General features: G+C 34.7%; 1 protein-coding gene across 1 annotated transcript; it reads right to left on the minus strand.

Moving 5' to 3' along the window:
• Nucleotides 1-2478: 2478 nt before the first annotated feature.
• On the minus strand, nt 2479-8483 carry LOC149837878 (uncharacterized). The gene is made up of 2 exons (XM_090007520.1): nt 8459-8483; nt 2479-5096 (listed from the first exon to the last, which is right to left on the minus strand). The coding sequence occupies exon 2, from the start codon at nt 5094-5096 to the stop codon at nt 2964-2966; it is 2133 nt and encodes a 710-aa protein (XP_089863646.1). The 5' UTR covers nt 8459-8483; the 3' UTR covers nt 2479-2963.
• Between the last annotated feature and the right edge of the window lie 12688 nt (nt 8484-21171).

The following is a 21171-nucleotide window of genomic DNA, read 5'->3' on the forward strand; positions in this document are numbered from 1 at the left end:
AACGCGAGCTCTTGAAGGACCTGACCCAGCCTGGCCTACTCAAAGCTACTTCACAATGAGGTATTAACCAAAAGATTCTAAGAGCAAGAGGATGAACAAACAAATAGGTTTTTCTATGAAGAAAATAGTAGGGGTGAAAATGCAACAACTAAAAGATATGGGCAGTAGGAGAAATATCAGTATCATGCAAATTAATGCATAACAGAACCCCACCGACCTACCAAACCCATCCTTTCAGAAAGGAAGACAAAATCCATAAGATGTCATAACCAACAAAATGGCTTACATCTATATTTTATTGTACAAGTCAAAAAGGAACAGAACAGTTTAATCAAACACAATTCTGACTCCTTGCATCTGCTAACAGATTTATATTGCCTTAGCAGGTCATGCAAATACTAAAGAATTGGACAGGGTGGGGTGGGAAATTTTGAAATAAATTTGACTAGCACCCTAAAGGGAACGTTTGTTACACTCTGACTCGAGGAAAGCGTAAGTAATTTCCCACTGGGGGAGGTATGAATCCATTTTGACAGGGAAGCTATTTTTTCTGAATTTATTATGTGGGTCCCACCATATATTTTCCATAGACATGTTTTTTTCATCCTTTGTAGGAAAGAGCATCTTTCATAGGAAAGGCAATGAAACAAATGTGTTCACTGGGAAACTTGACTCATTTAGAACTTCACAAGACCACCAGAAAAAAAAAATCCTGAATACAATTCATTTCATATACCAGGTTCAGCATCAACTTACCAATACATCATGTTTGAACATACAAGTTCTATGAGTGCCTTGACAAGTCAAACATCTGGTCCAACTCTTAGCATACACTGCATCTTTTGGGATGCTCATGCAATCCTTGGGAAGTTATGTGAGCACCTTTACTTTCATGATTGTGCTCATATTTCAGCAGCATGCAATGTAATATGAGTGTTGCGCATAAGCTCATGCTCCAATGCATCGTTTTTCTTTCTGCTCTTTAGAACAGCAAAAACTTTGGATAAAAAAAAAGAACAGCAAAAACTGATTAGGATGTCACAATGTTTAATGAAACATGAGCATTAATATTCAATGGCCAATCCACTTTCATCTTTTGAGATTATCCTAACTCTTACCAAGTAAAGCCACTCAATGACCAACTCGTTTCAAGAATAATAAGAATTACAATGAGAAAAACAAGGAAAACCATCATATATATATATATATATACAAAAAATATATGGTGGTTCTGTATCATGATACCTTATGGTGGTACAGAGTCTACAGACTCTTGTTCATATGGATCTAACCATCAAATGGTAGATCTAACCCAACAGATGTGTTTTAGCATGGCTTATTGAATAAGTTAGAAAGTTTTATCATGTCAAATGCACAATAAGATTCATTTTTAAGATGGTGAAAAATCAACAGTTCAGAATTCATGAAAATAAAGGTAGAGTTTAAAAATGATATAAAACATCCTATTTGAGTAAACTTTAATACATGAAGATGGTAAATAGAACATGTTAAGCATCATCCAAACATTAGATTTTGCTTTTGGAGCTTAGATCTATGTAAATCAAGTGTGTAACACCGTAAGTTATGGGGGTAAAGTACCACCATATAAGCACTAATATTTAAGGACATTTTAGGAATTCAGTCAGATATTCATTAAACATAGCATGTTTGTACTTGTGCAGCCTTTGTACTTTACGCTCGGCACGCCACTTAAGATGGCACAGATTGTAAACAAGGATGTTCGTACTATTATACATTGTGATAACAAAAATCTTATTGCATTTTCCTCAAGTCAATAAGACTATCCATTTGGGCAAGACAAAGCTGAAGCAGAGGGAGTTGAAGACCAAGTTGCTGATTATCGAAGGCTCAGCACAATTATTTGAAGACCAGGCTTGTACATGTTTGCACCAGACAGAGAAGGGGAACCAGAAGGATATTTTAAGAATTCAAGCGAAGATTATTTGGCACACCATTTAAGATGGTACACATTGCAACTAACTATTGCAAACAAGGGTGTTTGTACTAACCCTGTTTTAGGTTTTATTATCAATAAAGATCATAGGTGGCCCCCCTCAGCCAAAGAAAGAAACTGCTGGGGCTTGTATTTGTTCTATCACAATTGGTTCTCTATTTCTTCTCCTCCAGCAAGATAGAATTGATTTACAGGAATCACCATCTTTCAAAAGGAATGGTTCCACTTCCACAAGGTTTGAGCAGGCAAAGACAAAGGGAGAAATATGAGGTGGACAAGAGGGCAGCACTGTGCCTTGGAATCTAAGAAGAGAAAGGGGCTTAGTCATAAATACCTACAACAGAGCTCCATGTTCATAAAATTGCAAAAGTCATTCTTCCTCTATCAAATCCTTCAATACTACTTGTATCCTAGATGAAACAATTTTTTTAGATTCCTAGATGAATCAAATTCCAAAAAATAAGAAAGCAACATAAATTGATAACAAAATATTTGTAAGCAAATAATAGTTCATGTGTCCAGCAATAAGAAGGCATATTCATAATCAACTAGACGTGAAACATTTTTGTATAAAGTTCTGCAATATGAAATCTGGAAAAACTAATTTGTAAATGTTTATTTCCTTTGCCAATTAAAGGCATGTAATTCTGATAGCAAATGAAACTGAACAAAACTGCACGTTACCAAGAGCCAATTGTAGCTTTTCTACACAAACTAGTAGCCAGATGTATAAAGAGCAAAATTTCTTTCGAGGTAAACTGAAGAAGGCCTAAAAGTAGAGTTTATAAGTATGGTCCATCTCAGTTTAAATTTGACACTAGCAGAAGATGAAACAAAATGAAACACCCATGGTGGACCTTACTTTCATATGCCTTGAAATCTCACTAGGGAACTTGTGTATACAAAATCAACCAGATGAACTTTACAAAAAAACTGCTTCAAAGGAGAGGCTGTAGAAAATCAAGGGAAAAAGCCTCCCCCGTACCCATCATGGTTCTACTAGATCATGCTCTCCCCAACCACTACTGCTTCTTATATACTTATCCACGATACCAAATTCTCTGTTTTGAGCCATTCTTCTTGTGTAGTTTTCTGTTGAAATTGGCCCTTTCTTTAGACGGCGATAGTATATCACTTCCCAAGGCCACATGCGTGCAGCACCAAAATAAGCCTCCATTGATAAGCAAAGTTCACTTTCTTCAGGCATTTGCAACCCATAATGTTTGAAAATCATATGCATTTCCTGCAAGGATATGCTTGTAGAATTGCTGAACTGACATCTCATTGGCAAATGTACATTCTGCTTGGCAGACTCTGATGTGCACAAGCCATCACTAAGTTCCTTATCAGATTGAATAGCCATATGCTCCATGATAATGTCCATAGGATTCTGAACATCAGTGCTTCCTCCATAATTCTCCAATAACAGATTATCATTTGTAGAGCCATCATTGCTATGTGGAAAAACATTTGAACCTTTGTCTTCAGTTGAATTTAAATGGATTCCATCACTATAACCATGTTCAGCATGATCTTGATGCTTTCCATCCTCAATATTGAAAGAATATGACTTGTTTTCATCTTTACAGATTGCAGTTGAACTATTTAATTCAATGTTCTCCTGACCTTCACTAACTTCCAACTTTATATATGCATCGGACTCATTCATCGAAGCATCAGCACCATCTCGATGTATCTGATTTACAGAAGATGGCAATTGTTCAACTAACGAAATAGACAAGGATAATGATCTTGGAGATGCAGACCTATGTCCTGATGTAGAATTTCTTGATCTTGTATGTGACACGAACGAAGAAGATCTTGACCTTGAAGATACCGAAAATGACCTTGAAGATATCGAAAATGACCTTGAGTGGGAACTGGAGCTACCCCTTGCAAGAGACTTTGACGACAGTAAATGTGACCGTGAATGGGAAGTTCTATAACTAGAGGGAGAAACTGCCGGTTCAGAATATTGCAGTAATGAACTGGATCTCCTGTGTTTCTTTCCCTGTTGCTTTTTCTTAGAGTCGTGTTCACTCCTACGTTTCTGGCCCCGAGATCCCTCCTTACCATAAGAATGGTGGTTCTCCTTACTGTCCAAAAAGCTCTTATTTCTCTTTTCTTCTCTTCCAAGTGGCTCAGATCTTAATGCCTTGTTGTTGGTTGAGTGCTTCCTAGACAAAAGAAGGTCGTGATCACCATCTGGCCTTCCCCGCGAAGCAATTCTTTGTCTCCTAAATCCAAAATCATCTCTGGCATTGGGGTCAATTTGGTCATCTTGCTTATGGTTGAATCTGCCATACTTCCCTCGTCTAGCAATATCTCCTCTGGGACATCTGCGCATTGTGTGCCCTGCAACACCACAGCTATAGCAGATTTGGTGATGCTTCAGATCATCCACATGTTTTCGACTTGCATCACCAGAGTACCGCCCCTTTGGTTGTTCTGGAGAGCTTCCCAGAGGTGGTGAACCAAAATAACTAGCTTTCTTTTGGTCGTCATTCTCCTTTTCCCCATCATAACCATGATAGGGTTCATAACGTTCAAAATCAGTTTCATTTTCTACACAAAAACTATTATATGAGTCATTGACAGGTGCACCCCATCTATCATTTTCAAGTGGTCTGGTACCTACAGCATCTTCATGCACCATCCCCAAATTTGGGCTGTGACTCCTCTCTCCAGCTTGAGGATCTACTATACAATTTTCTATCTCTGTATCAAGTGTGTCAACCCTGTCAGACTCTTCATGGTAACTTCTAGATTGCTTCAAATCAGTAAGGAATCCTTTCTCATCTTGTGAACCTCTAGTCCTCCTGCCATCTTCTGCTTCACCTTTAAAGTTCCTCATATGATAAGGTTTGATCCATCTGTTATTACGTATAAACCTCTTAACATATCTTGGCTGTTTGTTAGACCAAGAAAGTGACATCTGCTCCCCACAGATGCTTCTACCTCGTAGAGCATGTAGTGCTTTCTCAGCATTTGTAGCAACATCATAGATGACAAATCCAAATCCATCTTTAAGTCGTAGATTGCAATTTCCAAACCTCCGAAAAATGCGTACAAGTTCATCATGGCGAATATGTGAAGAAAGGTTACCAAGAAACAAAGACATCTGCATACAAAAGAATCAAGCTCTTGTGATTTTGTTTCAGCAGAAAGCAACCAAGCAAGCATTTATGGAGGTTCATTAGATACTCCTAACAATGAATTACTAATCACTAGCAACATAAGTGAACAGAAAAGCATATTCAATAAACATGGAGTTGCTAGTTGCTACAGAGAGGTGGTGAGCAAGCAGCACACATGCACACACTTACTTTATGCACACACATGCACACGTGCCTACATATGCAGAGATGCAGAGACATACACATGCAAGCACACAAGTGTGCGCACACATGCAACTACCCTCAGTTGCATGAATATGTATGTATGTATGTATATTTTTAATTAATGGATATTTTGAGTCTTAAATACCCTTTCCATTTAAGTGTGATATGTACAATTGATTAGCAACCTATGTCACATAGGTGCGGGGATGCGGCACTTTAAAAAAACATGGGTGCGGGGGTGCGGCAAAAAAAAAATCGGAAACCCTCCCCCACGCGGAAGCAGATCAGGTCATGCTGAACATGAGCTTGTTGACTTTTTAGCTTTTTAAAATGCAAATCGGATGGCCACGATGTCGGCATGAGCAAAAACACGCATGACCTCCTCCTCCTCCTCCTCCTCCTCCTCCTCCTCCTCCTCCTCCTCCTCAGGCGAGCCTCCCTCGACGTCGTGATTTTCATTTTTTTTACATAGGGTCGGGTTGACCGCACACGCACCCACGTCGCGTCGACGCAGGTGCGGCACCTGGTTAGCCGAATCCCTGTGACATAGTTGGCAACCCTTTTGAGGTAGTGCAATTTCTGTGTTTGTTCGTGATCTTTAGCATCTTTGCTGATTTTCATGATTTGTCATGGGTCCAATGCGAAATTCAAAACTACAGGCCAAATTTAGAGCGTCTTGTAGATTTTGTGTTTTCTCCAGTGTCTTTCACCAGTAAATGCACTGAAACACCTCAATTAAGCAATAAGATCAGAAGAAAACACCATATCATGCTTCATTAAAGTTTCAAGTTTAAATTGGAACTTTCTCTCACATTCACTTATTTGATTAAAAGTAATGGTTTCCCAAATCCCAACCTTTGCAAGTGAACTGCTATGAATTCTTTGAGTGAAGTCTTCCTGTATGATGAAATTCCACCCTGTTCTAGACTTTTTCACTTCAGTTAACTTGCTTTTCATATTTCGAAAATCATCTCGGACAAGATTTTTTCCAGGACCATTAGATATCAAATTTTGGGATGTTATGAGCCCAAAAAGAAATATAGTTCTTCAAATGACAAATTATTCATATATTTAAATAAATTAAATCTTGAAAAATCATATATTTAGAGATCAACCTTTTTTAACTTCTACATGTTCTTTATTATCATCTTAACCAAAATTCTGTTCATTAAAGCATCCTTCTGGCTCTGATCATCCCTTCTTTTTTTCCCTGAGTCTTCTTTTTTCCTCCTTAGTATTGGAAGTAAGAGTCTTTCTTCTTTTCTCTAAAAGTTTCTCTAAGGTAATAGTTTGACACCTCAGCAAAGATATCCAATGTAACAAGGATGTGCAAGAATTGATAACAATACATTGGTGTCTACCTTGCATAAATAAATAAAAGAAATGCAAAAAGTAATTAAAGACAATGGAGACATGTATGGGGGTCAAAAACAATCGTTTGCATGTGGAACATGAATATCCTCAAATGCTATTAGATGCAAGACAAAAAAAGGCCTTTGAAGGTATATAGGCATGCGTCATGTTCTGCTCATAAGAGTCCCAGACGCTTGCCCACAATGATTCCAAGTGCAACTTAAAATGAGTAGATTGTTATGGATATAACACTTTAGCTGAAAGGAAAGGACATTATTGGCTATAAGCCTATAAATACGCATTCAAAGTGGGAACAACTTCTGATTGATCATCTAGGAGAACAAAAAGATATGCATCAGCCATTGTATACCATTTTCCGTTGTTTCCAGAAACTAGAATACATTGCATGAGATCTTTTTATCAGGCCTAGCACCAAAGCAATGATAAACAGATTGATGGTTAAAATCACCAGCAGACATGGGAGACACTCGAAATACAAATTTAGCAACAATGCTAAGTATTTCTTCAAATAAGACACCTTTTGCATCAAAGGGACTAGCTACAATCAACCAAAACATGAAAGCTATTACTACAGGATCGATAGATTAATCATTTTATCAGAACTGAAACATTTAAAGCTTCAATGCTTCGGCTTCTCAACTACAACCCACGGTTGGATCAGATGCACGTTCTATTACTATGACATAGCCCGTTCCATCAATACCAAGACGAAGTTCAAACAAATACACATGCAATGAGAAAATATCCATAACCAAGGAGGCCAAAAGCTAACACCACAACTACCACCAGAAAATTTCTGATAAGCAAATATTCCAATGCCCTTCAGAACCTAGCCTATAGGATAACATACAAGACCCAACATCTGAGAGCTCTAAAGAACGGGTGCCGTCCACCGCAGGAGTGTAATTCCAGGCAAACCTATCATCATCAGCAACAGCCTGAATGGGGGAAGACCTACAAGACTACCAGTGTCGTTCTCATCCAAATTCAAGAAAACCCTACAACAACATGCCATCATCAACAAGACTCCCGATAGCACCAACCTGCCTCCACCTCAACCCTTGTGCAACCATCCTTCCCACAAGCACCAATAGAAAGAAACCTAGTTCTTTGCTTTAGCCAATTTATCAACAAAAAACACGCACTTCAATCGGACACCCAAAACTCAGCCCAGGAACCCAGCAGAAACCAAGTCCCAACAGGCCACTAAATACAAAAAAAACTTATATCACCAACAAAAAGAAACCCAGTTCTTCGCTTTCACCAATTTATCAATAAAAATTACACACTTCAATCCGACACCCATGACTCCAGAACCCACCAGAAACCAAGTCCCAAATGGCCACTACGTTCAAAAAGCGAACACCGTCCATTCCTCTAGAAGTTAACCCATCGAAGGCTTCTTATTCCACAATAACGAAAGCACTTTTTCACTATTTGTGAAGAACATTTCAAAAACTCAAATCGCTTGCCAAACCGAAATCCAATTTCTGACAAAAACAGCAATAACAAGCACGTTTTCAAAAAGAAAACATCCAAAGAGAAAAATGAAAATCATGAGCCTAAGTTACTCAAAAGAACAGACACTAACGCGCTTTCCGTATCAACCTCGGCGACGATTTCTTTGGGGTTTTCACGCAATCAATTCTTCCAGTAGAAGTGTTACTCAAATCCAAACTAGGACCCGAGAACAGATATAAGAATTCAATATAAAAGCAACTAAATTGTTAGAGAGAGAGAGAGATTAGGATTTAGGGTTTTGCATTACCTCTCCGAAACGGAGGGGAAACGCTTGGCCGAGCACGGAAGCAGCTAGAAAGAGAGAGAGAGAGCTAAGTGAAGACAAGGGAAGAGTCCGGATCGGGTGCAATCATATGGCACAAATTTGTACATTAAGAACCTGATTGCCCTCCATCAGGCCTTGGGTCCCACAATTGACAGGCCTGTCCTCAAGATGGAGGGTGATCAGGTGCATAATACACAAATATCTGTGACCTCATCTTTTCACGCAAGGGAAGCACAAGGCAAAGACAATCAGAGAGGAAGAATTGCATCAGCTCTCGCCTATATGATCCTAAATAGGGAATCCATCATGACCATTATACAAAATCGACGCAATTACAATCAGAAGTTTTTTTTTTTTCTTTTTACATTAAAATCAGCTTGATTCGAACTCGAACCAAATCTGTCGGTTCTTTAAACCGATTTGAAAATTGATTTAGGTCCGAAAGCGATATTGACAACATTGCCGTTTAAATCAATGGTAATTGCGTACGAGCGTGCTATGGTGAATCATGTACCCAAGCCGTACTTAATACACTCGATAGGCCTGTCAATGTGGTCTAGACTCTGCACTAGCCTTTTGAGTTCTTGATGCAAACTTAACTCTCTCAAAGCAATCACATTGTTTACACCATTGATGGGTATGATTGTGGTAAATTAGATCTTCCCCAATGTGTTATTCCATATCTTTATCTCAATATCGCTTGATATGTCATGATTTTACCTCAATATTCGAGTTTTTACATACCATATCTCTAAAAGAACGATTTTTTTTAGTTTTGCATGATTCTTACCAATCAATTTTTATATCGTCTTTACTTCTTTATTTTGTTTATTTGGGTTGATAATTGTCAATAAAAACACAAGTACAAAAATATCAATTTCTCATGGGAATTTGTCTAACACTATTGATTGTTCTAAACTTTTGCCATTGTAATCCACTAAGAGCTTGGCCATTTCATTTGGAACTGGTAAGTTAAGAGGACATTTGCTGCACATGCAGAGCTTTTTTCTTAAGAAATGAACCATTAATTTTAGAGTATCCAGTTGAAACACCAGGGGTGCGTTTGCATGCCACCTAAAGTAGGGGCTTTCCTTGGAAATGCACTCACTGCAGGGCGTTTTTGTTGGTCTCACCACAACAATGCAAACATGGTGCTCTCTTTCCCACATGTTCTTTTCGCAAAGAAAGAATGGATTTCAATGAAAAGTGAGAACCTCCCCTCCCTGTCCATCTTTACCATGGTAATCACTACAAGAAAACAGGTAATTACCGACCAAAAAAATAGCAATGATAAATTATCGTTAATAATAATTTAATCCTGATGATATTTTTTGTCGTAATAAAAACATCTATTGCCGATGATATTTTATCGTCACTCCAATTTTGTTGGTAATATGAATAGGAAGACATGAAAGATGGTTGGGAAGAGATATTGTGATATTACCATCGAGTTTAAATTATGACGATAATTAATCATCGCCAAATATCGCTTATAATTACAACGATAATTAATTGTTGCCAATAATCACATGATGATAATTATTATCAATTTTAATCAGTAGCTGACAAAAATTAGCATCGACTTAAAATCATATAGTTGATGATATTTATCATAGGTTTTAAACTGAAATAACTAATGATAATTTATCGTCAGTATAAGGTACATAGCCGACGGTTTTTATCGTCGGCTATGTTCATTTTTTAAAATTTTGAAACTAACATAGCCGATGATAAATTATCGTTGGTATAAGAAATATAACCAAGAATTTTTATCGTCGACTATGTCCAATTTTTGTTTTTTTATTTTGAAACTAACTTAGCCGACAATAAATTATCGTTGATATAAGAAATATAGTCGATGATTTTTAAAGTCAGTTATGTCCAATTTTTGTTTTTTTTATTTTGAAATTAATATAACCGACGATAAATTATCTTCGGTAGAAGAAATATAGCCAAGAATTTATCGTTGGCTATGTCCAATTTTTATTTTTAATTTTGAATCTAATATAAACGACGATAAATTATCGTTGGTATAAGAAATATAGCCGACGATTTTTATCATTGGCTATGTCCAATTTTTACTTTTTTTAATTTTGAAACTAATATAGCTGACGATAAATTATCATCAGTATAAGAAATATAGCCGACGATTTTTATCGTCGGCTATGTCTAATTTTTGTTTTTTTTATTTTGAAACTAACTTAGCCGACGATAAATTATCGTCGATATAAGAAATATAGCCAACAATTTTTATCATCGGCTATGTCCAAGGCCAATAAAACTAATATAGCCAGTGATAAAAAGTTTCTTATCCCAATGATAAATTATCATCGGTTATATCCATATTTTTTATTTTCAAACTAAATTAGTTGACCTTTTCCTCTCTCGAGCCTTCTCTCCTTTTTCCCATTTTCCCCTCGTTCTCTCTTCCATGAAACCCCCTTTCCTCGTTCTTGTTTTGCTAATACCACACACCACCATCGGGCCATCACTGTCAGAGTCCACGACTCCGTCGGGGAGCAATGCCCGTCGACCACCCATCACCGAGTTATTTCTTAGATTTTTGCTCACCCCAGCCACACCTCGCCATACGCCAACAAACCCAGCTGCCCTTATTTATTCCCATGCAAAGAGATTGAGAATGGAATGTTGTGGAAGGTTGCATTACACCAAAAATGGAAACTGGTGATGCCCTCACAAGGCCATCACAAAAAAAATACCTAATGGTGACTGCCTAAGCCATCATCAATTGTCATATAATTGAAAAGAGGGAGGGAATCCCCGGAAGGCTTCTTGTTTCTCCTTTTCCCTATCGGTTTCATGTTCTCTTGCCATGAATTCTGATGTAGTGCATCTTCCAGCCCCTTTCTCTTGATGAGCATCTCCAAGTTCCATCGTGAGTCCAATGCACGCTAGACAACATCCTTGCTTAGTTTTTTCTCTCTCACACTCCTCTTTTTGTCTCTTGCCTCTGTTATCTCCTTCTCTAACTAACAAAAAACTCTACATTGAATGACCCAACCATTCAATGATAAGAGAATCTGGTGAGGTTTTTAATCTTTCCCACCCATGCTTGGCACCATCAACAATGATTGGAGTTATAAGGGAAAGTTGCTTATTCCTTCTTTTTTCTATCGATCGGGTGAGATCCTCCTCTTCTTTTTCTTCGGATTCCTCCTCCTCCTCTTCTTTTTCTTCTTCTTCATCCTCCTCTACATCATCATCAGTCCTATTCCTAGGCTATGTTTGGGAGCCTTGCATCAGAGGGCATCAGATCTATGTTATGGAATGGCTTATGTTAATTTTTTTTATTTTAATAATTTTTTTCCTGCAGTGAAATGCATTATCATGAAAAAAAACATGTTTTTTAAGTTTATGCTTATTTACTAGATAACACAACATCCCGTTGGATTCTTGCTGAGCTCTTGGGTGAATATAAGCTATAGAGGTAAATTAATGGCCTTTGAAAAATGCACCAAGTTGGGTTTTGAGTGATTAGCTTATTTTGTATTTTTGTGATTGTAATTTATTTTTAATATAGGAACCTAATATTGATACTGGTGTATGATGAAAAAATCATGTTTTTCATTTTTTTTATTTTTTGTAAAAGATTGTTCATTTCATACATCTCTAATTACATATTGTTCATTTCATTTATCCCAAAATTGATACAGGTGCTTAGTCTGTTGTTGGTTGATTACTTATTTTGGTTTTTATTATTTCCCCTTTTTCTTTATAATAGGACTACAAGTGGAAAAAGCAAGGGATCTTCAGAGGCCTTTGCTCACACTATTATGTTAGATTTTCCCTGACTTCAGAAAAAAAAGGTAGGGGTTGCAGAATTTTAACATCATTGGATTCTTGCATGTGTATTTATCTCAATTTATCTTTGTCTATTGAAGCATTTAACAACAAATAATGAAGTAATTTTTAAGTACATTGTCATGATATGAGAGGTTGTATGGTAAGAACTACAGAACCTTGTGGTGTCTTTACTCTTTAGGATCATTAAAAACTTGGAGTTTCTCTATGGTTGTAGACAAACAAATAGATTAATGTTTTCTCTATTTCATTTGGAATTGTGTCTTACTTGTAATTCATTTGATCTTAATATGCATGCCAAGGTATTGGGTACTTTGGCTATCCATGATCCACATTGTATCACTATGTAAAAATGGCACTTGCCTGTTTGTAAGTTTTCCATGTCACCAACCATCATGGCCTCAACAATATCTTAGTGTTTTACATGATGTGGAGTTGTCGTTATTCATCTCTACATTATGTAGTGTGCAATGTTTGTAGTATGTTTGCATTCTTAGTTGATTATATATTTTTTTTAATCAACATTCTTAGCTCATTGTAACTTGTACTTTAATGAAGGATATTTTAGAAGCTAGGGACTTTGTCTAATAATTTATTTTAGTATTGTGATGTACCATATTATTTTGTAACATTTGCAAGATTATGCCAAATACCATTACCCATTATTCTACTCATTGGTTTTAAATGGATGAGAAACTTTATAAATCGAACAAGTGAAGTCCATCTAGAACTTCTACAAGGTACCTTCAAATCCTTTACAAATTTTGATAGTTGTTGTGGTTGTTGGTTTTTTATCAATTTACTTCTATAGCTCACAATAAGATATACGCCTCATTCATAATGTTGGAAATAAGGTTCTCTTATAATTGTTTTCTTATTTCCACAAACTTATAAGATATAGCCCCTCATTCATAATATTGTTGGAAATAGAGTTTAACTTCCAAAACAAATTAAAGTTCTCCCTAATTCATTTCACTCTTGATTTGTCAATTTTTGTAGTAGACAACATATCTTTTCACTTTGTTTTCTGTCTAATGTATGAATTTATTTATATATAAAATGGTATTTATATTTTTTGTTATCACTTTAATTTTTGTTGGTCTCTAGTTTATCTTATAGGGATAAGGTGAGAAAAAAGTACATCTAATATTTTTTTTCTTTTTTGTTTTATTTTTTTTTGTAAAGGAAGTAACTACAATGGAGCCCCATATACAAATATTTTTTTATAAATGAAAGAATAGGATTGCTTCTCAATAAAGTTGAAAGAAATGCTAATGGGATCATCAAGGAGAAACTAAAACAATAGGAAGTTTGCAAATTAATTGTGCTTATTTGTGTTTTATTTTCTTGATACATTGATGACATTGTGCAAGATTTGTTTATAGTTGATGTTTATTGACAAAAAGTTATAGGTGTGGTGAACTTTGATGCAAGTGAACATATTGTTATTGGCCAAGTTATATAGTTCCTTTTTCTTTTTTGTATGATTTCTTTCTTAGTTTCATTTCTTACATTTGTTTAAAGTTTATATCACTATATGATTCTATCTTTTTTCTAATATTCTTCCTAACTATAGGTCCTCACCAATTTCTTAACAACTCCACTTCTAGATAGTAATTTCAAGCATTGGGCACATGTGGCATTTGATATTGATGACCTATTTGTAAAGGTCAGTGAACTAGATGTGTTCATTCTGTAAACTAGTTTTGCATGTGATTATGTCGATAGATATAACTGGTTTTTCTTATATGCTTCATATAAGCATATGGGACATGCATGTACCAATTAAAGGCATAAATGTTTTTGTAGAGCTTACCATTTAGAGTTATGATCCTTATTTATCTTACTACTTAAACTCAAATAGTGTTGTTGTTCACATAATTGGTGTAAAGGTATGGAAATCAATCCATGTAGTGGAGCTTATTGCAAGGGCTAGCCTATATGCATAAAATGAATATTTTTATCATGACCTTAAACCAGTTGTAAAGGTTCTCTCTCTCTCTCTCTCTATCTCTCTCTCTCTCTCTTCTTACATTATATACTTTATCATTCATTTCAAATGGCTAAAATATTGTGTATGTTACTTTCAAGAATTTTTTGAACATGACAATGATCTATTGAACTTTGTTTATGCAGAGAACTTGCTTGTAACTGCAAATGTTATTAAAATTGCTGATTTTGGCTTGGCAAGATAAGTATCATCCAAACCACCATATACTGATTACGTTTCAACGAGATGGTGAGTTATTTCATGGTTGACATGTATGCATGTGCTTCTTTTGTCTTTGCAACTTATGTGTGATTTCAAATTTTGTTGTTTGAATTCAGTCTTATATTTTCAGCATGTATATGATGGAAAGTTAATCTCTATCCTTTATTGAACAATGTTGAGATTGCACTATGCATAAAAATTGGAAGCAATGATACATTTCTATTGATTTTATGAAGAATTTCTTTTCTGAATGTGTGAGAACATTAAAACTATTGAAATTTTACTAGGCAATTCTACACCCTAAATAGTGAAGGTTTATTTTAGACATATTTATGAAAATGCAATATTGCAATGTTTATGGCCTTTTAAATCTAGTGAATACAAATGATGTTGTAACAGTGCTTTTTTTCATTACTCTTTTCTGGATGTGTGAGAACTTTAAAACTATTGAAATTTTACTAGGCAATTCTACACACTAAATAGTGAAGGTTTATTTTAGACAAATTTATAAAAATGCAATATTGTAATGTTTATGGCCTTTTTAACCTAGTAAATGCAAATGATGTTGTAACAATGCTTTTTTTTCATTACTCTATTTATGGCCTTTTGAACCTAGTAAATTCCTATTGCTAATACAATTTGTTTATTTGGGTATTGACTTTAAGAGCTTGTCGATTATCTTTATAAATGTCTTTGATGCTTCCATAATGCTTATGTAGTTTCACTTTAAAGAGAACTCCTCTCCCTTAAAATTACTCTCTTAATATGTATATGATAATTGATTTTTATCCAAGGCAAACTTTAATGGTGTCAATTTTCCCATCATACATTTAAAAGTATGATTTTAGATCACCTTGTGTACGAAGGGTAAGGCACCTATCACCCAACAACTGCTAGGAGAATCAAACCAAAAGTATGCAAACTTCTCATCCAAGGTATCTTTAGTTTATAATATTGATAATGGACATTTAATATATGTAATTCAAATTGTCTTATAAAATTTATTGTTTCAATTCAACAAACCATCTTATATATTGGATCCCACTTAGACCAATTGTTATCATGCAAAATTTTACTTTTGCTTTCAAACTGATCTTTTGAAAAGATTTAAGAAAAACTCGCCTCTGTTTTAAAAATATGGGAAAATTGAGAGAGAATAGGACTTGCCTGTCGGTATGAGGTTCAACCGTTCTAGAAGCCATAACTAGGGGTAATCGAACCAAGGATCGAATATTGTGCCTTGCTTGTTTAACTGTCTGAAAAATTATTCTAAGTCCTAGAATGCACAAAGAATCATACATATGCTATGATTTTTGAAAAATATTGATTGAAAACATAATGCATGCTTGGAATTATTGAAAAATACTTTTGAAAAGGATATATTTTGAGAAAAATGATTTTTTTGAAGAAGGACTAGGTGTGTGGCCTTAGTCTAAATGATGCAACCTTGTTCTAAGTGGTGCATGAATGTTATTTTATCAAAGCTCTTTTTGTAAAAAGATTTGAAAAAAATCATTGAGAAATCCTCCTTTGTTTTAGAAATTTATTTTGTATAAAAGGGTTTTTTGTGCCTTATAGAATTTGAACAAAATAAATTCACTACATATCCCTGACTATGGCCACAAATATGCTTTGAATATATCTCATTAAATCCTAAAAGAAGGGTTTTGAAATAAAAGTGTTGGAAATATGCAATGATTTTTTAAGATAGCCTAAGAGTGTAGGTTGTTTGTAAGATAAATCTGAATTTCATTCATATTCTGACTATGGCCACAAATATGAACTCTACTAAGTTTATTAACTTCTTAAAAGAAGGTGTATGTGTCATTCGTGTTGACCATTATAGAATTTGAAATATACATATGAATCATCAACCATAGCAATTAATATTGAAAATAAACTATATGCAAATGCAACCATAATCTATGCAGAAAAGGAAATTTCTACTATTTTTATATTTAATTATAATTTACATTGAATAATTGAATAATAAAATAAATAAATAAATAAATAAAAGAGGAAGAATAAAGAAAATACAATCTTGGACTTTTCTGCAAAATTAGCAAACATGTTAGTAGAAAAATATAGAATTTTTTGAATTTATCCAACGATGTCTGAAAATTGAGGGATATTTGTTCGTAATAAACCTTTTCTCATACATTAATAAAATAAAAATTCTAAATAACATAATGGATGATGCATGACTAAGTAAGTAATAAAAGTAAACTGATTAGAAATTCGGAATTGAGGGAAAATAACCAAAATACCCTTAAAATTGATAATATTTGCAAAACATGGATAAAAATCAAGGTTTTTCAGAAAAGATCTTTGAAATAAGCTTAATCTGGGGATCAAATGGATTTGAAACGATGCCAAATCGGATGGAGAGCACCCTGACATGATTAACAACATAATCAAAATTAAAAATTATGAAAATAATTCATGAAAATAATAAAATAAATGAAAAAGATTAAATTTGCCCGTATTTCAGCAAAATAGGACTCTACGGGAATCCAGTTTTTGAGCAACAACTAAAAAAGATATCAAATGACTTCTAAAAATCATGAAAATTGATATGCACACTGTTAACAACCCTAAAAACAGCATACAATCAAAAAATAAAAATTTATGATTATTCAATAAATAAATATTAAATAAAAAAGTGAAAAATATGTTAAATAACAAGCTATCTTGTACCTATCACAGTGTCAGATTAAAACGACATATCAAATAGATATAAAAATTTATGAAATTTGATAGGAATAAACTAGACATAACGACAAAGAGTTTTCTTTTCACAAATTAGAAAAATCATCTTTGGTTAGGGAAATATGATTCTGGCAAGATACACTTAATTCAGACCAATGCCTAACAATTTAAGAAAGATAGACCCCGATTTTAAGTTAAAATAAAATAGCAAACGACTTGAAAAAATTTAAAAAATCACACAAAAGAAACTAGACATGTAAATGGAGAGATCACTTTTTACGGATCGGAGAGATCATCTTCAGTTAGGGAGAAATCACTCAGGCAAGATGGTCCTAGATTTGAATCATGCTTGGAAATTCAAGAAAAGCAGTTTCTGGTTTTGGGTTTCAAGAAAATAGTAAACGACTATCAAAAATCACACCACAAAAATTAGACATACAGATGGATCAGTCACTTTTTATAGATTGCAAATACTATCTCCGGTTAGGGAGATATCACTCCGGCAAGATGAACCTGGATTTGAATCGTGCCTGACAGTTTAAGAAAAATAGGTTCGGTTGTTGGTAAAAATAAAATAATAAATCATCATCAAAAATCACAAAAATCACACAGAATAAACTAGACACGTAGATAAAGACGTCATTTTTTATAGATCTGAAATATAATCTCCGGTTACGGAGATATGACTCTGGCAAGTTCCTCATGATTCTGCACAACGTTTTGACGGTGCAGAAAATAGGTTTCGGTTCTTAAATTTGTAGATGGGTCATCAGATGCCCAAAAATTAAGAAATTTTGTCAGATTCATGAAAATATATGGATATAACCATCATAAAAAATTTAGATCTAAATGATGCCACATGGCCAGAATCAAGATTCATGCAGGTCTGTTAAAGAAAATTCAAGAACTTGATCTAACATGCATAAAACGTAAAAGGGAGCATAGATGCAATATTTTTTGATTTTTTTATAGATGAAATAACGTAAATCTATATCTAATATGCATATAAAATAAAAAAAAAAATACAGAAAATAAAATGGCATGGGATTTGCTTTGATGTAGTCGTTTAAAAGAGAGATTCGATCTATGGAAGATTGAATCTTATTATTTCTTATGGCTGTAATAAAATGCAGCAATGATAATTAAAATTTATGAAAGAAAGAGCTAAAAAGATAAATCTTACCATCATCTAATATAGTTCTTGGAGCTACTACAGAAAATTTAATGAAATAGAGAAGAAAAAAGGAAAAGAGGAGGGGCGGCAATGGAGGAAAGCAATAAAAATAAAGAAAAATAAAAGGGAAGAAAACTATACCTTGGGGCTAATGGAGGAGGCTTGAGTTTTAGAGAGGAGAGAGAGGGAGTTGAGAGCATAAGATGGGCTGGACGTCTAGCCCATAGCCCTATTTATAATATTTTTTTAGGGTTAAAGATAGAGTTTTTTTATTAGCACTCAAAAGTTTTTTAAAAAAATGGAGATTAGGGGGGCGATTTTTCTAAAGAGTCCTAATTAAAATATTGTTTTGACTTTGCCTAATTTCAACTTAATTAAACTCTAATGAAACCTAAATGAATTTGAAAACCTCCAAATGTGGTGCCACCTAGGTGGGTCCCACATTTGGTTTTTAAAACAAGATAAAAATAAAGATGAAAAGTTAAAAATAAAAATAAAGGATAATAAGTCAAAACAGAGTCCTAAATTAATTAATTTTTTATTCTTTTTTTTTTGAAATAATCAAATAAAAGAAAAAAAATAAGAAGTGACGCCACCTATGTGGGTCTCGTTTGAGGTGAACTGGATCTCAGATCTATTTTGAAATTCAAGTTTGATAAAATTCAAATCAAAGCCCGATTCGGATCCAGATTTGACACATTCGAAAAAGATATTCTTCTGAAATGCATTTCAAAACATTAAATGTAAAGCACTGGGTTTTAGATTTAAAAGATTAGTTTTGAACCCAGGTTTGAAATTAGAAGAAAGTTTGAATTCGGATCTGGATCTAAAGTTTTAAAATGACAAATGGATCTGGATCTCGAACCATGAGTCTAATCCAATGATGAAAGAATCTGGACATAATTGGAAAATGAATCTTGGATCTCGATAAAACAGATGGAATGGCTCCTAAATCAGAGATGGACTTAAAAAGTGAATCCTGGATCAGAAATAGATCTTGAATTGAAGAACGGATCCGAGATAGCAAATGATTAGATTCGGGATATCTGATGAGATAATATAGGTTCAGAAAATAAATTGGACCCTGAATATGGATAATAAAATGAATTAAATAAAAAGGCCAAGGTCTAGGATAGAAATTGGATATTGGATATCAGATCCAAATAAAATATCAAATAAAGGAATTGATCCGAGTCTAGATTGGGAATAATCCCAGCTTGACAGAATTAGCAGAATTGATGTTCTAAGTAAAATGATCAAGAAATGATTTTGTCCCTATAAGGTGAAGAGTGACACTAGATAGTGAGGTTTGAACTGACTGGAACTGGATAGAACTAGGCTCTAGGGTTTCTAAACTCAAACTAACTAAAAATACACTGACTCAACTAGCTCCCTAGATCGGGTGATCAAGAAATGACACCATTCTTAGAGAAATGATAAGAAATGCACACTGAAGTGAAGCGAGTGACGGGAATGTACTAAGTTTGAGCCAAAATAAAGGGCAGTTATACTGAGATAAACTAAATCTAGAGTTTAAACACTAGCTAGGTTGACTGGGGTTAGCTTAATTCTAGTTGAAATGAGCTAAAATAGACTCCAAGAATGTGGGAAACGAGTTTGAACTGGAACTAGACCACTTGAACTCCTGGTGAACTCAAGTTAAACACAGAGAAATAGAGTCGACTGAAATTAACTGACTCAGAGACAATTTGATGAAATTCGAGCTTGAAATGAGCTCATTTCACGCGAAATGAACAAAATTTAGTTGAAATGAACATAAATGAATAGGATATACTCATCACGAGCTTAGGTGAGCTAGAAATGACTGATATTCTAACTCTTCTAAACTTAAAATGAGTTGGGTTGGACCTAACAAATAGAGGTCTAAGGTGACTTAAGGGTAAAATAGTAATTTTACTGGTGACAAAGGGTGAAATAATACCTAAACTAAGACAAGATCTAGAGTTAGACTTCTACACTGTGCTATAAGGGTCAACATCTGTGAGAGGGGTGTCCAGGGATGAACCTGGAAAATTTGGGGTGTTTACATATGCCCCTCTTTGCTACTAAATCGGTTGAAAGTCGAGCTTAGTGGCAAAAAAAAAAACAATACCAAATTTATAATATAAAAATGCCCCAGTTAGAAAAATCAGTTTGGGCATGAAAGATATGGTCTTGAAGAGATATGTATGAAATGGCGAAAATGGTGAAAAAAATTGCACCTTATAGGAATGAGGTTCAGGCTTAACCCTTAATCTGAACAGGAGGAAAAATCCACCTCATGGAATGAGGCTCAGGTGTAACCCTTAACATGAACGGGTATGGATAAATGCACCCCATGTAATGAGGCTCAGGCTTAACCCTTACCTGAACAGGTATAGATAAATGCACCTCATGGAATGAGGCTCAGGCTTAACCCTTACTTGAACGGGTATAGATAAATGCACTTCATGGAATGAGGTTCAGGCTTAACCCTTACATGAACGGTTATAGATAAATGCACCTCATGAAATGAGGCTCAGGCTTAACCCTTATCTGAATGGATATGGATAAATGGAATCCTTGAATGAAGAAACCATGATAGAACCTCCGAATTTTGCATCAAATTTGAAAGGGGTTACAAAAAGGCAAGGAAAATGGGGTCCCTAAAAGTTTTGAAAAGGGATTGAAAATGGGGCGCCTCATGACTGACACTAAATAAGCTTTTAAAATAACCTTTTGCAAAAATTTCAGGTTAACCTTAACCTGAGTAGGAACTGTCTATAGCAGGACAGTGGG

This window comes from Nuphar pumila, chromosome 5 (assembly GCF_984573655.1).
Source record: "Nuphar pumila chromosome 5, dmNupPumi1.hap1.1, whole genome shotgun sequence".
Taxonomy (NCBI): domain Eukaryota; kingdom Viridiplantae; phylum Streptophyta; class Magnoliopsida; order Nymphaeales; family Nymphaeaceae; genus Nuphar; species Nuphar pumila.

Bases quoted from the DNA above. Each gene is read 5' to 3' on its own strand.
- LOC149837878 (XM_090007520.1), bottom strand. From the start codon at position 5,096: ATGTCTTTGTTTCTTGGTAACCTTTCTTCACATATTCGCCATGATGAA.